This window comes from Dermacentor albipictus, chromosome 10 (assembly GCF_038994185.2).
Source record: "Dermacentor albipictus isolate Rhodes 1998 colony chromosome 10, USDA_Dalb.pri_finalv2, whole genome shotgun sequence".
Classification (NCBI taxonomy): Eukaryota; Metazoa; Arthropoda; class Arachnida; order Ixodida; family Ixodidae; genus Dermacentor; species Dermacentor albipictus.
Window position 1 is genome coordinate 80,233,710 of NC_091830.1, and position 13,310 is coordinate 80,247,019.

General features: G+C 48.6%; 1 protein-coding gene across 6 annotated transcripts in view; it reads right to left on the minus strand.

The window, feature by feature from the left end:
• Positions 1-13,310, minus strand: part of LOC139050429 (prestin-like) — a 312,086-nt gene that overhangs the window by 33,172 nt on the left and 265,604 nt on the right. Inside the window, exon 1 of one of the 6 annotated variants that reach the window (XM_070526795.1) lies at positions 13,129-13,245. The exons of the other annotated variants lie outside the window; for them this stretch is intronic. Within the exon in view, the coding sequence (XP_070382896.1) occupies positions 13,129-13,166 (38 nt within the window). The 5' untranslated portion in view covers positions 13,167-13,245. Of the gene's footprint in view, positions 1-13,128; positions 13,246-13,310 lie in introns of those variants that run through there. 6 annotated transcript variants of the gene reach the window in all.

The window sequence follows — 13,310 nt, forward strand, 5'->3', positions numbered from 1 at the left end:
TGATGAATGCGCGTGTGAGACCTATAACCACTGGCTTCGATAGGGACGGCGTGCACACTGGTAATCTCGTTCCACGTAAGTTAAATGGAGTAAGCGTGGCATTTTTAGCGAATAGGTTCCACTTATTTAGTGAAACTCTATGTGGAAGATGGTTAAGAACGATACAAGCTGCAAGAGACAAGAATCCCCGACTGTAGGGAAAGAAGACGCTCCAGGACATTCGTGTGTTAGTCAATAGAGCATTTTAATTCCATCAGAAATCTTTGAATTCTCCACGAACGTTCTTATAAATATATATATATATATCGCTGTCTCTAATCGTTCTCGCGATAAATTTGGTCTGTGGGTACATTGCCGCGTGTATGTGCCGCTCTTGAGTGAACTGCTTTCAGGCCAACTTGGGTCACTGGGCATGTGAGACAGGTTACGAGCCAATACTCATTTAACCAATTCGACGTTAACTTGGTTAAACGGGTATGGACAAATGGGTGTTCGACGCTCTTAAATTAACAAACATTTTTTATTGTTATTCTGGTGCTGGTAAGAATCAAACCCGAGACAAATTCCGGGTGACCCAACTATTATAACGTTAGCTAAGGTGTTCAACGCAAACAAGAACACAATAGAAGAAGAAAACACGGTCAAAGATAAAGTTATAAAACATGAGGTGTTTGGTCGCCAGACGCATAGTGACTAATCGCCGTAGATGTTACGATCACATCTTGCATCGTGTTTATTATTTTTTTTCTTTGAACAGCTTGGATAATGTTAGCTCGGATACCCTATATATTCAGACAATCTTCTCTGAATTAACACATGCCCAAGCAGACTTCGCAGCATCGCCGTCAGCTGGAGCCACGCGTCGATTTGGACGCTCAAAACAAAAGAGCCTGCATTCTAAAAACAGTTGCACCCTTTTGGGTGTATATTTTTCTCGCAACAATAATCGTCATCTGCCTTGCTTGCGTTTCCTTTCTTGAAAACTCATGTTTGGGTGCATGTGCACGACAATAGGCTGATGTTTATTGCGACAACGACGATTATGACGAGGATCTTTTTTTATTCTTCTGCGCCACCACTGCCGACTTCCTTCCTTTTTCATCATCATCTTCCTTTTATGTCCACTGCAGAACGAACGCCACTCTCCCAGCAATCTCCAACTACCCCTGTTCTGCGCCAGTTGACTCGGTCTTTCACAGTAAGAAAGGTTTTGGACCTTTTCGAGCTTATCTATTCCCTAAGCAACGATCATCATCTATCTTGTCTATTTATGTTTTATTAAGATCCGCTATTTTTTGCTCTTGCACTGGAGACGTGGAAGATACTAAAGGCACGTGGCCTGACAGAGGACCTTGCCCTTTCTTGCGTGTCTTTCCTTTTGTTAACGCTCCGGCACCGAAACTTCCAGGTACCTAACGGCAAGCGCCTTATCAGCGTGACATAACATTCTTGACAGGAAAGTACCAAACGCAGAGCTTCCAAGATTGCTAACACCGAGACTGATGGTGACACTTGTTTGGGGACAAGCCACACCACAAAGGGTGTAAATTTTGTCAGAGTATATGCCTCCAAGTTTCCTGATTTCATCACATCCCCTAACGCGGCAGTAGAAAACAGCACAAGTAGCAGTTCTATACTGCCAAATTCGGCGCCTGGCAAACACCATTGTAGTGACGACTGTTCGAAGCCCAGCTATGCCGAAAATTCCTTCCGCGTGAACATATATGGCTGTGGGCGCACACCTGGCCGTGTAGCATACAGTTTTACGACGAGGTTTCGTATCACCGGCGTTCGTGCTTCACTTTACGGTCAGCGTGAACTCCGGAAGCCGGCAAACGTAAACCTCGATTGCGAAGGCGCGGTTGGAATGGAATTTCTCCGCGCTAGCTTCGTGGAATAGCACATGCGGTTGCTTCCTCAGACACATTTGCCACCTGCGTTCTTTTCTGTGTGTGTGGGGGGGGGGGGGGGGGGTTCAATGCAGTCAAATCAGCGACATCCGAGGAGTGGTATGCGTGATTAGAAGTGTCCTTCAAAGAGGATTTTTTGCGACGCCTCTCTTTCCGCTGGTTTCAATCAGCAGCCATGGCCTTCCGCGGGCGTGAACCAGGATTCGGGTTCGACTCCCGGTCATGGAGCCGTAGTCCATGCCTTGTTACGAGTTGGAGCGCAAGAGTCTACGTGTTTACTGCGCCGTATCGAACTGTATTTGAACTGTGAAGTGCGCGTAGTTTCACTTTTCTAGTTCATTTCGCAGTCAGAAAGAGTAGTGCCACTATCTGAATAAAGAAAGACTTTGTTATACCACCTGCGTTGTCCAATGGAATGGAATGGAATGGAAACAGGCACGTACCCAGGGGGGGGCCCGGGGGGGCCCGGGCCCCCCCCGAAATCAAGTGGCATACCCCCCCCCCCCCCCTCCCCAACCACGCCACCACTCCTCACACATTCCTAAAGCGCCGCCAGATCAATGTTGAGACTTGGCAGCTATTAATCGGTCAGCATTATGCTGCCTTTTTGAAGGCAGCATAATGCCCAAGCAGCATAAGCCAGCACTCCTTTTAGATGGCCGTAGTTATCGGCATCTCTTGTAATGTGAAGGGAAGTTTTCTCATAGATTCCGCACCCGTGCGATTAACTCGAGATGCGTTCAGTTGTCACCAACTATTCAACCGTCACGCGCATAGCTGTTGCTTTTGTTAGTTCAACTTTCTTTGTTTAGGCTGATCCTGGGACCAGGAAAGGGGTGCGGCTGTTACTGAGCTGGTCTGTACTCTCGTGGAACGAGTTGCGGCCGGAGAAAACGCCAATTGCGTTTAACTTTTTCCTTTGCTTCATTATATCCTTGAGTTACGGCTCGCCGCCAGGCTGTCAGATGCCCGCAACCATATACACGTGATATGGGTTAGATAAGGTGGGAAATAAAATATGTGAAAGTGCGTCCATCATGATACCCTGCAATAACCCTTAAAACCATTAGCAAGATGAATGTCGCCCGTAACCTCGTCTGTTTTTCCCTAATTGTATAACACTTTTCGTGCAAAATTGGCAACTGGAAACAAAAATCGCAAGGAGTTGAGAAATGAATCGATCTACTAAGGGAGAGAGCCAAGGCAACAACCAAACTGCAAGGAAAAGCGAATAATAAAAAACGTTAACCGTTGTTTATGAGAATATTTATGGATCAACATCTATTTATTTAAAAAGGAAGTAGAGAAAACGCTGCCGGAAGTGGAGAACAATTACTTGCTTTGAATGACGCTTCTACAGTTATCGGTCGAACCGCCTCACGTAGCCACTTCTCTGCTGTGCTTATGTGGGTGTTGTTCTAACCTTTGCGGTGAGCGCAGTACATCTAGAAGCGCAGAGTCCTGCGCTCTACGCGGTTGTATGGGACTGGCGGCCGAACAGCGTTACACAATTCGCGGAACTGTCAAAACTGATCAACAAGGCCAAAATAACTGATATTCGAAACTATAACATAAGAAACACTGAAGAAGGCGTAAAAAATGAACGCAGCCTGAAATCAGTAAAAAAGAAACCTGGCTTGGCACAAACCATGATGTATACAGTAAAAGATAATATTGTTGCGGGAAGAAAGCAGGCCCACGAGTGTAAAATAACTTATATTTACAAATGATGGATATGGCGTTCAGGCAACCGCCAGACTTCGTCTTTTCTCTCGTCCAATTCAACGTCTTCCTTCACTTCACCGTAACATCACCCTCCCGGTGGGGGAGCTCCGTCCCGGTGCAAGTTAAACAGCCTCACTTATTGGGGGGACATAGGGCTTGAGCCTGGTGACGTGAACAACATCACTGGTTAAGTTGGGAGGCACGGAAGGCTGACCGAGTGGGGCGATCTCGTAGGTCACGTCGGACAGTTGGCGTAAGATCTGGTACGGACCAGAAAAACGGTACAGTAATTTTTCCGACAAGCCGACACGACGTGAAGGCGTCCAGAGAAGGACAAGGGAACCAGGTGAAAAATGGTGGTCTCGGTGCCGAAGGTCGTAGCGTCGCTTTTGAGAAGCTTGCGAGACTGTGAGGCGATGACGGGCGACATCTCGGGCCTGGGCGGCTAAGTCAATAGCATCGCGAGCGTAAGCAGTGCTGGGTGACTGTACTGCGGAAGGTAGCAACGTGTCAAAAGGCAAGGTGGGGTCGCGGCCGTACAAAAGGAAAAATGGTGAAAATCCGGCAGTGTCGTGACGGGACGAGTTGTATGCGAAAGTGACGTATGGTAAAGCGACGTCCCAGTCGCGGTGATCGTTGGAAACGTACATGGCGAGCATTTCAGTGAGTGTGCGGTTGAGTCGCTCGGTGAGGCCGTTCGTTTGAGGGTGGTACGCGGTAGCAATCCGATGTTCTGTAGAACAGGAGCGGAGCAGATCATCAACGACCTTCGATAGAAAGTAGCGGCCGCGATCCGTCAGCAACTGGCGAGGGGCGCCGTGGTGCAGGATGACGTCTTTTAGTAAGAAGTCGGCGACATCTGTAGCGCAGCTGGTTGGCAGGGCTCGTGCGATGGCATATCTAGTGGCATAATCGGTTGCTACAGCAATCCATTTGTTTCCTTTGATGGAAATTGGAAACGGACCAAGGAGGTCGAGGCCCACACGGAAGAAGGGCTCTGTAGGTATATCAATGGGTTGAAGCAAACCAGCGGGAGGCATAGCAGGCGTCTTCCGGCGCTGACACAGGTCGCAAGAAGCGACATAACGGCGCACAGAGCGATAAATGCCAGGCCAGAAGAAGCGGCGCCGCAGGTGGTCGTAAGTACGAGTGACGCCCAGATGTCCAGCAGTAGGAGCGTCATGAAGTTGCTGGAGCACGGTGAGTCGAAGGTGCTTGGGGACGACTAGGAGGAGCTCCGGGCCGTCAGGACGAACGCTACGACGGTATAAAGTTCCATCGCGCAAGGTGAACATCCGAAGGGACGGGTCATTGGGCGAGGAGCTTAGGCGTTCCATAAGTGTTCGAAGAACAGGATCCTTGCGCTGCTCGTCGCCAATGTGGAGGAAGCCGGAGAGGGACAGAATACTGATGTCCGAGTCTGCATCGGTATCGTCCGGTTGATCCACGGGATTGCGGGACAGGCAGTCAGCGTCTTTATGCAGGCGTCCTGACTTATATATAATAGAAAATGTATATTCTTGTAGGCGCAATGCCCAACGTGCAAGTCGTCCAGTTGGGTCCTTCAAAGAGGAGAGCCAGCAGAGGGCGTGATGGTCGGTGACAACGCAGAAGCTCCGACCGAAAAGGTACGGGCGAAATTTCGCGACCGCCCATACGAGCGCGAGACATTCTCTCAGTAATGGAGTAATTTCGCTCGGGCGTGGAAAGGCGGCGGCTAGCGTAAGCGATGACACGGTCTTGGCCCTGTTGACGCTGAGCGAGGACAGCGCCGATGCCATGACCACTCGCGTCAGTTCGTACTTCAGTGGGCGCAGAAGGGTCAAAGTGGGAGAGAATCGGGGAAGTGGTAAGCCGCTCAATCAGGGTAGAGAAGGCTTTCTCCTGTAGCGGTCCCCAAGAGAAAGAGGCGTCTTTCTTAAGAAGGTCAGTGAGAGGGTGAGCGATGTCCGCAAAATTTTTCACAAATCGCCGAAAATAAGAGCATAAGCCCAGAAAACTACGGACATCGTTCGTTGAACAAGGTACAGGAAAATTTCGCACGGCGTGAACTTTCTGTGGATCAGGTTGGATTCCGGCGGCGTTGACGAGATGACCAAGCATGTTAATTTCACGGCGACCGAAATGGCACTTGGAGGAGTTTAGCTGAAGGCCAGCCCTGCGAAACACGGAGAGTATGGTTGTGAGGCGCCGCTGGTGGCTCTCAAAGTTCGGCGAAAACACAATCACATCGTCGAGGTAACACAGGCATGTAGACCACTTCAAGCCGCGCAAGAGAGAGTCCATCATGCGCTCGAATGTAGCTGGCGCATTGCATAATCCAAAGGGCATGACTTTAAATTGGTACAGACCGTCCGGTGTGACAAAGGCGGTTTTCTCGCGGTCCATCTCATCGACGCTAATCTGCCAATAGCCGGAGCGGAGGTCAATTGATGAAAAGTATTGGGATCCGTGAAGGCAGTCAAGAGCGTCATCAATGCGAGGCAAGGAATAAACATCCTTCTTTGTTATCCGGTTGAGGTGACGGTAGTCAACGCAGAAGCGCCACGAGTTATCTTTTTTCTTTACTAAGACAACCGGTGATGCCCACGGGCTACTGGAGGGTTCAATGATGTCCTTGTCCATCATCCTGTCTACTTCTTTCTGTATGATGGCCCTTTCTGTTGCCGAGACACGATATGGCCGCCTATGAATGGGGCTGGCGTCACCGGTGTTGATGCGATGCGTGACAACAGATGTCTGGCCAAGTGGACGGTCGTCCAAATCAAAGATGTCCCGATAAGATGACAGGAGATGACGAAGAGCTGTTGTTTGCTCGGAAGGAAGGTCGGGGGCGATCATCTTAGAAACATCGTCCGCAGGCGTCGAGTACGAAGGAGTGGATGACAAAGGTCCGTTCGTACTGAGGAAGGATTCAGAGGTCAAAAAAGAAATCTGAAATTCTTCCAAAGGAGTGATATGCGCTATGGCGATACCGTGTGGCAAAACATGTGACGAGAACCCAAAATTGAGGATGGGCACGCGAGCGCAGTTTTCGCGGATCCGAATTAAGGTGCTCGGTAGGGCAATATTACGCGACAAAACCACGTCAGTAAGCGGCGACAGGACGTACTCGCCATCAGGTACGGGAGGACAGGGCGTCAGCAGGACATTTGTAGCAGCCTGTGGAGACAGCCTTGCAAATTCAGCAGCACATAAGCGGTGTGGAGCACAAGTGGTTGCGTCGGCAGGAAGCGGCAGGTCCAACTGTACAACACCTGCGGAGCAGTCAATTTGGGCAGAGTGTTTCGAAAGGAAGTCGAGGCCGAGAATTAGGTCGTGTGGGCAGTGTTCAAGGACGATAAATAGAACAACGGTATAATGGCCCCCAATGGTCACACGTGCTGTGCACATTCCAAGGACAGGTGACGTACTCCCATCGGCGACTCGCACGGTGCACGGTACGGCGGGGGTCAGAACCTTTTTGAGCCGGCGGCGGAGAGCAGCGCTCATAACTGAGAGCTGCGCTCCTGTATCAACGAGAGATCTAACAGGAACGCCATCGACTTCAATGTCCAGCAGGTTTCCACATGTAGGCAGGGTCAATAGAGGATTTGTGGGCCGGGTCGGAGTTGCAGCTTCACCTCCGGGAGCTGCACCGCCTAGTTTCCCGAAGCGAAGCGACCGGTTGCAGAAGGGGACGAAGAGCGGTGAACGAGAGGCGAACGGGACCTACGACCTTGCGGAGACGGGGATCGGCTGGATCTTGGTGGAGCACTGTCGGCGTTGATGTTCCTAGTCGGCGTATAGGGCGAGAAAGTGCGATTGTCGGGTACTTGGCTGTAGTGACTCGGAGACGACCACCGAGGAGGCGACGACCAGTGGTTGCGGCAATGACGGGCGATGTGTCCAATACCGGAACAATTAAAACAGATGGGTTTATCATCCGCTGTGCGCCATTCAGCTGGGTTGCGACGGAGTGGTGGAAAGCTTTGCGTCCGGGAGCGAGCGGTCGGAGAAATTTGGTAGGTGTTGGTATGGCGGACTGAGCAGAGAGATGGAATGCCCAAACTTGCTATTTCTTCCCGAACGACCGCTTGTATAAGGGAGATAGCGGGTACGCTTTCCCGACAGTCTGAACGAACGGGAGCCGGGGCCATGGCCTCAAGCTCACGGCGAACGATGCGCGTTATTTCTTCCGGTCCTGCGGGCTGAACGAACCGCGGCGGGTCTTCGCAAGAAGATGTCGCGGCGGTATTGGGCAACCGGTCGAAAGTTTGAGTGACGCGGCGGCCCTTCGCTTGTTCGAAGCGCCGGCACTCCTTAATAATTGCATCCACAGTGGCACAATCCTTACACATCAAGAGATTGAAGGCATCGTCTGCAATACCTTTCAATATATGGCCAATCTTGTCTGCCTCGGTCATGTTGTCATCAGCCTTGCGACAGAGGGCCAGCACATCCTGTATGTACACGACATAGGATTCTGTGGACGTCTGAGCGCGGCACGCAAGTTCTTTTTTAGCTGCCAGCTGACGACCGACAGGTCTGCCGAACAGGTCTCGCATTTTTTCTTTGCAAACATCCCAGCTCGTTAGGTCAGCTTCATGTGTGTCATACCATTGCTTCGCAGTTCCCTTCAGATAAAATATTACGTTTGCAAGCATCATTGTAGGATCCCACCTGTTGTTGTCGCACACTCGCTCGTACATCGTAAGCCAGTCCTCGACGTCGACGTTGTCCGTGCCACAAAATGTTCCCGGGTCCCGTGGGTGAGTGAGGATGACCGTGGGCACGGGCTGCCGAGGCGTTGTCGCTTGTGTCGGTTGATTTGCCATTGTGGCAGCAGGTAGATGACGTCCGCTGCGAAGTTCCGTGGTGGTACCCGCACCTTCCACCAAAATGTTGCGGGAAGAAAGCAGGCCCACGAGTGTAAAATAACTTATATTTACAAATGATGGATATGGCGTTCAGGCAACCGCCAGACTTCGTCTTTTCTCTCGTCCAATTCAACGTCTTCCTTCACTTCACCGTAACAATATCATCAGCAATCTCGAAGATACAGTAAAAGCAGCGGAAAAATTCTAAGCTGACCTGTATACAGTACTAAGAGGAGTCACGATACCTCACTTAGAAACAGTAATGAACGTGATACAGAACCTCTCCTATAACTAGCGATGAGGTCACAAGGGCCCTGCAAGAAATGAAACGATGAAGTGCGGGAGGAGAAGGTGGAATAACAGTCGATTTTATCAAAGATGGAGGAGACATAATGTTTGGAAAACTGGCGGCTTTTGTACGAAGTGTCTATCGACTGCAAGGGTCCCAGAAAACTGGAAGAATGCAGACATTATACTAATCCAAAAAAGGAGACGTTAAAGAAGTGAAAAATTATAGGACGATTAGCTTGCTCCCAGTATCATATAAAATATTTACCAAAATAAACTCCAATAGAACAAGGGCTGGATTTGTCAACCAAGGGAACAGGCTGGCTTCAGGAAGGGATACCTTACAATGGATCACATCCATATCATCACTCAGGTTATCGCGAAATCCGCAGAGTACAATAAGCCTCTCTAGGTGGCTTATATAGATTACGAAGAGGCATTTGATTCAATAGAGATACCAGCAGTCATAGAGGCACTACGTAGTCAATGAGTGCAGAACGCTCACGTAAAAAGCTTGGAAAATATTGCTACGCGTGTGGTATTTGTTTGTTTTAACGAGGCGCGTGGGCACCATCACTCCAGAAAAGAGGAGGAACGAACTGGGCTCGCGCTGTGAATCTAACCGGTCAGCGCGCTGCAACCGTTGTTGTAAATATAATCTGCAAATAGTTTCTTGTCTTACTGACTTTTCCTTCGCGTAAGAATATCTACAGAGGTTCGACAGCTACCTTAATTCTACATAAGAAAAGCAGGGAGATACCTATAGAGAAAGGGGTCATACAGGGAGACACAATTTCTCCAAAGCTGTTCACTGCGTGCTTAGAAGAATTCAAGCTATTAAACTGGAAAGGCTTAGGAGTAAAGATCGACGGCAAATATCTCAGCAACTTTCGGTTTGCCGATGACATTGTTCTATTCAACAACAGTGCAGACGAGTTACAACAAATGATTGGAGACCTTAACTGAGAGAGTGTCAGAGTGGGGTTGAATATTAATATGCAGAAGGTGAAGATAATGATAAATAGTCGGGCAAAGGAACAAGACATTAGGATCGCCAATCGGCCACTAGAGACTGTGAAGGAGTTCGTTTACCTAGGTCAATTAATCACAGGGAACCCTGATCATGCGAAGGAAATTCACAGAAGAATAAAAATAGGTTGGATCGCATACGGCAGACATTGCCAGCTCCTGACTGGAAGCTTACCATTACTATTGGAAAGTAAGGTGTGCACTCAGTGCATTTTGCCAGTGCTGACATATGGGGCAGAGACTTGAGATCAAGTTAAGAACCGCGAGAAGAACGGTCGAACAAAGATTGCTAGGCATAACGTTAAGAGAGAGAAAGAGAGCGGTTTGGATCAGAGAGTGAACGGGTATAGACGATATTCTAATTGACATCAAGAGGAAAAAATGTAGCTGGGCAGGTCATGTAATGCGCTGGTTAGATAACCGTTGGACCATTAGGGTTACAGAATGGGTACCAAGAGAAGGGAAGCGCAGTAGAAGACGGCAGAAAACTATAGATGGTGCGATGAAATTAGGAAATGCGCGGGTGCTAGTTGGAATCGGTTGGCGGCAGCACAGGGGTAATTGGAGATCGCAGGGCGAGGCCTTCGTCCTGCAGGGGACATAAAACATGATGATGATGATGATGATGATGATGATGGAGGGCCCCCCCCGAAAAAAAATCCTGGGTACGTGCCTGAATGGAAAACTTTAATCACTCTTTAAAGGTTTTAGCGGGTCGAGGCCGAAGTCTTCATTCTTGAAGCTTGAGTCCTCTTCAGCCATGGATGGGCCCCTAGTCCAGGGCTCCACTGAGCCGGGCCGCCTCGCACGCGTGCGCTATTAGAGCTCTTTGAGTCTCTAGCTCGCGGCTGGTGAGCCAGCTCTCCCATTGCTCCGCACTTGGTGTTTTGTGTTTGTGGAATGCCTGGTTTCTTGTACACTCCCATGTAATGTGGTATAATGTTGGCTTAGCTCTACACCACGGACAGGTTGCGCTATACTGCGTGGGGAACATCTTACTTAGTATGTGTAAGTTTGGAAAGGTGCCCGTTTGCAGTCTCCGCCATCCTGCGGCCTTTATGTGGTGGCGGATATTGATATCTTAGACCCTTATAGAGGTTTAATAGCTCTGAATAGCTGTTCCCGCAGTTGATCTGTGGCCCCTCTGGGGCGGTTGACGCTCCTGCTCGGCTGGTCATCCCTCGAGCTAGGCAGTCCGCCCCTTCGTTGCCCCTGATCCCTGCGTGGCTTGGTATCCAGATAATGTTATGTGTGGGTTGTCCCTCAGCGATTGGAACTCTGCTGAGGATCTTGAGCGCCGTGTTACTTATTCTGCCTCTTATATAGCTCCGGCACGCCTCTTGTGAATCTGTTAGAATATTGAGCGATATTCCTGTTCTATAACCTTCTTCCGCTGCCAGTGCGACAGCAATTTCCTCTGCCTCGGTTATGTTAGCCACCTCGGCCCTGAGTCCTGTGATTAATTCTCCTTGATTATTTACTACTACCGCTGCCGCGTTGTTTTTGTCTGCTCAAGCAGTGTCTCTTGAACCACGACTCGTCATCCTTGATGACTGAACGTCGGGAGCGGAAGAACTTGATAGGCCCATTTTACCATGAAGAAAAAATTGGCTGTCGTTGATTGCGTACAGGACGCTGACTATAAAACAGAATTGGCGGTAATGAGGATCTGGATGGCGGTGCCTCACGTTAAGTTCTGCCCAAGTTCTAATAATTTCAATACAAGCTGTGCCCATGTCAAAACAATTATTCTAGAGGCACGCGCTTGAATCTCTTGAAATTTCGATCTTGCCTGGGAAGAAAACAACTAAATATGCCGCAAAATTGGGGAAAATTTGCGACACCTCGAGTGAGTGATTTTCCAGGTTTGTTAACAGTGCAGAGAGAGAGAGAAGCAAAGGAAAAACAGGAAGGTTAATCATGTATTACTTCTGGTTGGCTACCCTGTAATGGGGGAGGGGCAAGGGGGTGCGATAGGTGAAAGAGAGAGAGAAGGATAAAAAATATAAAAACTAAAAAAAGGAAAATCCTAAACACACACGCACGTACACACAAACCGAACAGAAGGAGAATGAACTAAACTGAGTATGAGTATTATGCCCAGCGAGCATACCTGTATTACCCGTGTATTGAAGAGAATTGATTCTTTTTCGGTGGTGGTATGAAGTTACAAATTGTTTTTTTTTCTCAGAAAACTCACTGTGAATCGCCATTTGCAAATGCAGACCAAGCACCACAGTGCAGGTTTGAACTATGCAATGGAGATCCTGGGCTTAAGAGGGCCCACAGTACTTTAAACTTTATGAACACCAACGAATGTACAGGACATAAAAACAATGTTAGAAGCATCAAACCTATACAAAATATCATTCAAAGTTGTTCGAACTTGTAACACTTACTTATTACATACAATATACTGCAAATTTTAATATTTTGTTTCGCAGTTATCGAATGTGTTTTCTTGAATAACGTCTTTGCTTTCTCTGACGCTTGCAAGTGGCTGCAATGGTAGGAGAAATTGTTTCGTACAGCTTTCTTGCCAAGGAGCTCCACAACATATGATTCTTGGAAAGTAAAATAGAAGTCGGTTTAATGTAACACTACTTTTTCAGTTCCCCGGAATCTAAACAAAAAAGCTATTTATTCAAACCACGCGGAGAGACACTAGGTTGGGGTGAGTAATCTTCTCGTGAATGATCTTTAAATTTGAGCTGTCAGGACAACTTCACTATACTTGCTAAAGGAAACTGCCGACATCTGTCTACCCGAGCTATTTCGGATTTTTCTACTGTGTCCATGATCCACAACAATTTCAAATAGGTGGCCACAAAATTTGCTAGTCGCGTTTTTTTTTCCCCACGCTTCGTCATTTTTTTTGCTTTTTGCATTGGAACTCCCTTTCATAAGACCCTACTCTTTTTCTGTTTGAGCCTAAATAAATACTGAGCATATTGAATTTTGTGACAATCTGGCACTCAGCTTTTCTAGTCGCATGAAATGAGCAAAGGCGCATTACTTCACAGATAGTTTCCAGCTGTCAATATACGCTAGCGAAGTAATATATTTGCCGATTTAACAGAATTGTACCTACTAATCCGCTATAAGGGCTCATGCGCGGACCTGAAGCATGACTGTAAGGGTTCAAACTTGCCGTAGTTTTCGGCGATTGGCTCATTCACTATAAACGAAGGCAGTGAAAGCAAACCCACGTTGCGTCAAAATTCAGCGAGCGGGAACGCTTCACCGAGTCAAAAGGACAACGCGATCGTGTTTACACGCTCGAGCACGTGCCCCTAGAACGAGCGCTCGCAACTCACGGGTTGAGGTTCACGCCGGCTTTGCCGTCCCGATACATGGCCTCGGATGAGCACGTGCCGTCGTTTCTGTCTTTTCTGTTTCCCTCTGTTCCACAATGGGACCGACTCGCGTGCGCGGAAACCTATTGCGGGGCAAAACTGTGCGTCGACGAGAAAGTGTCGCACTGCTGGCCTAGTGCCCG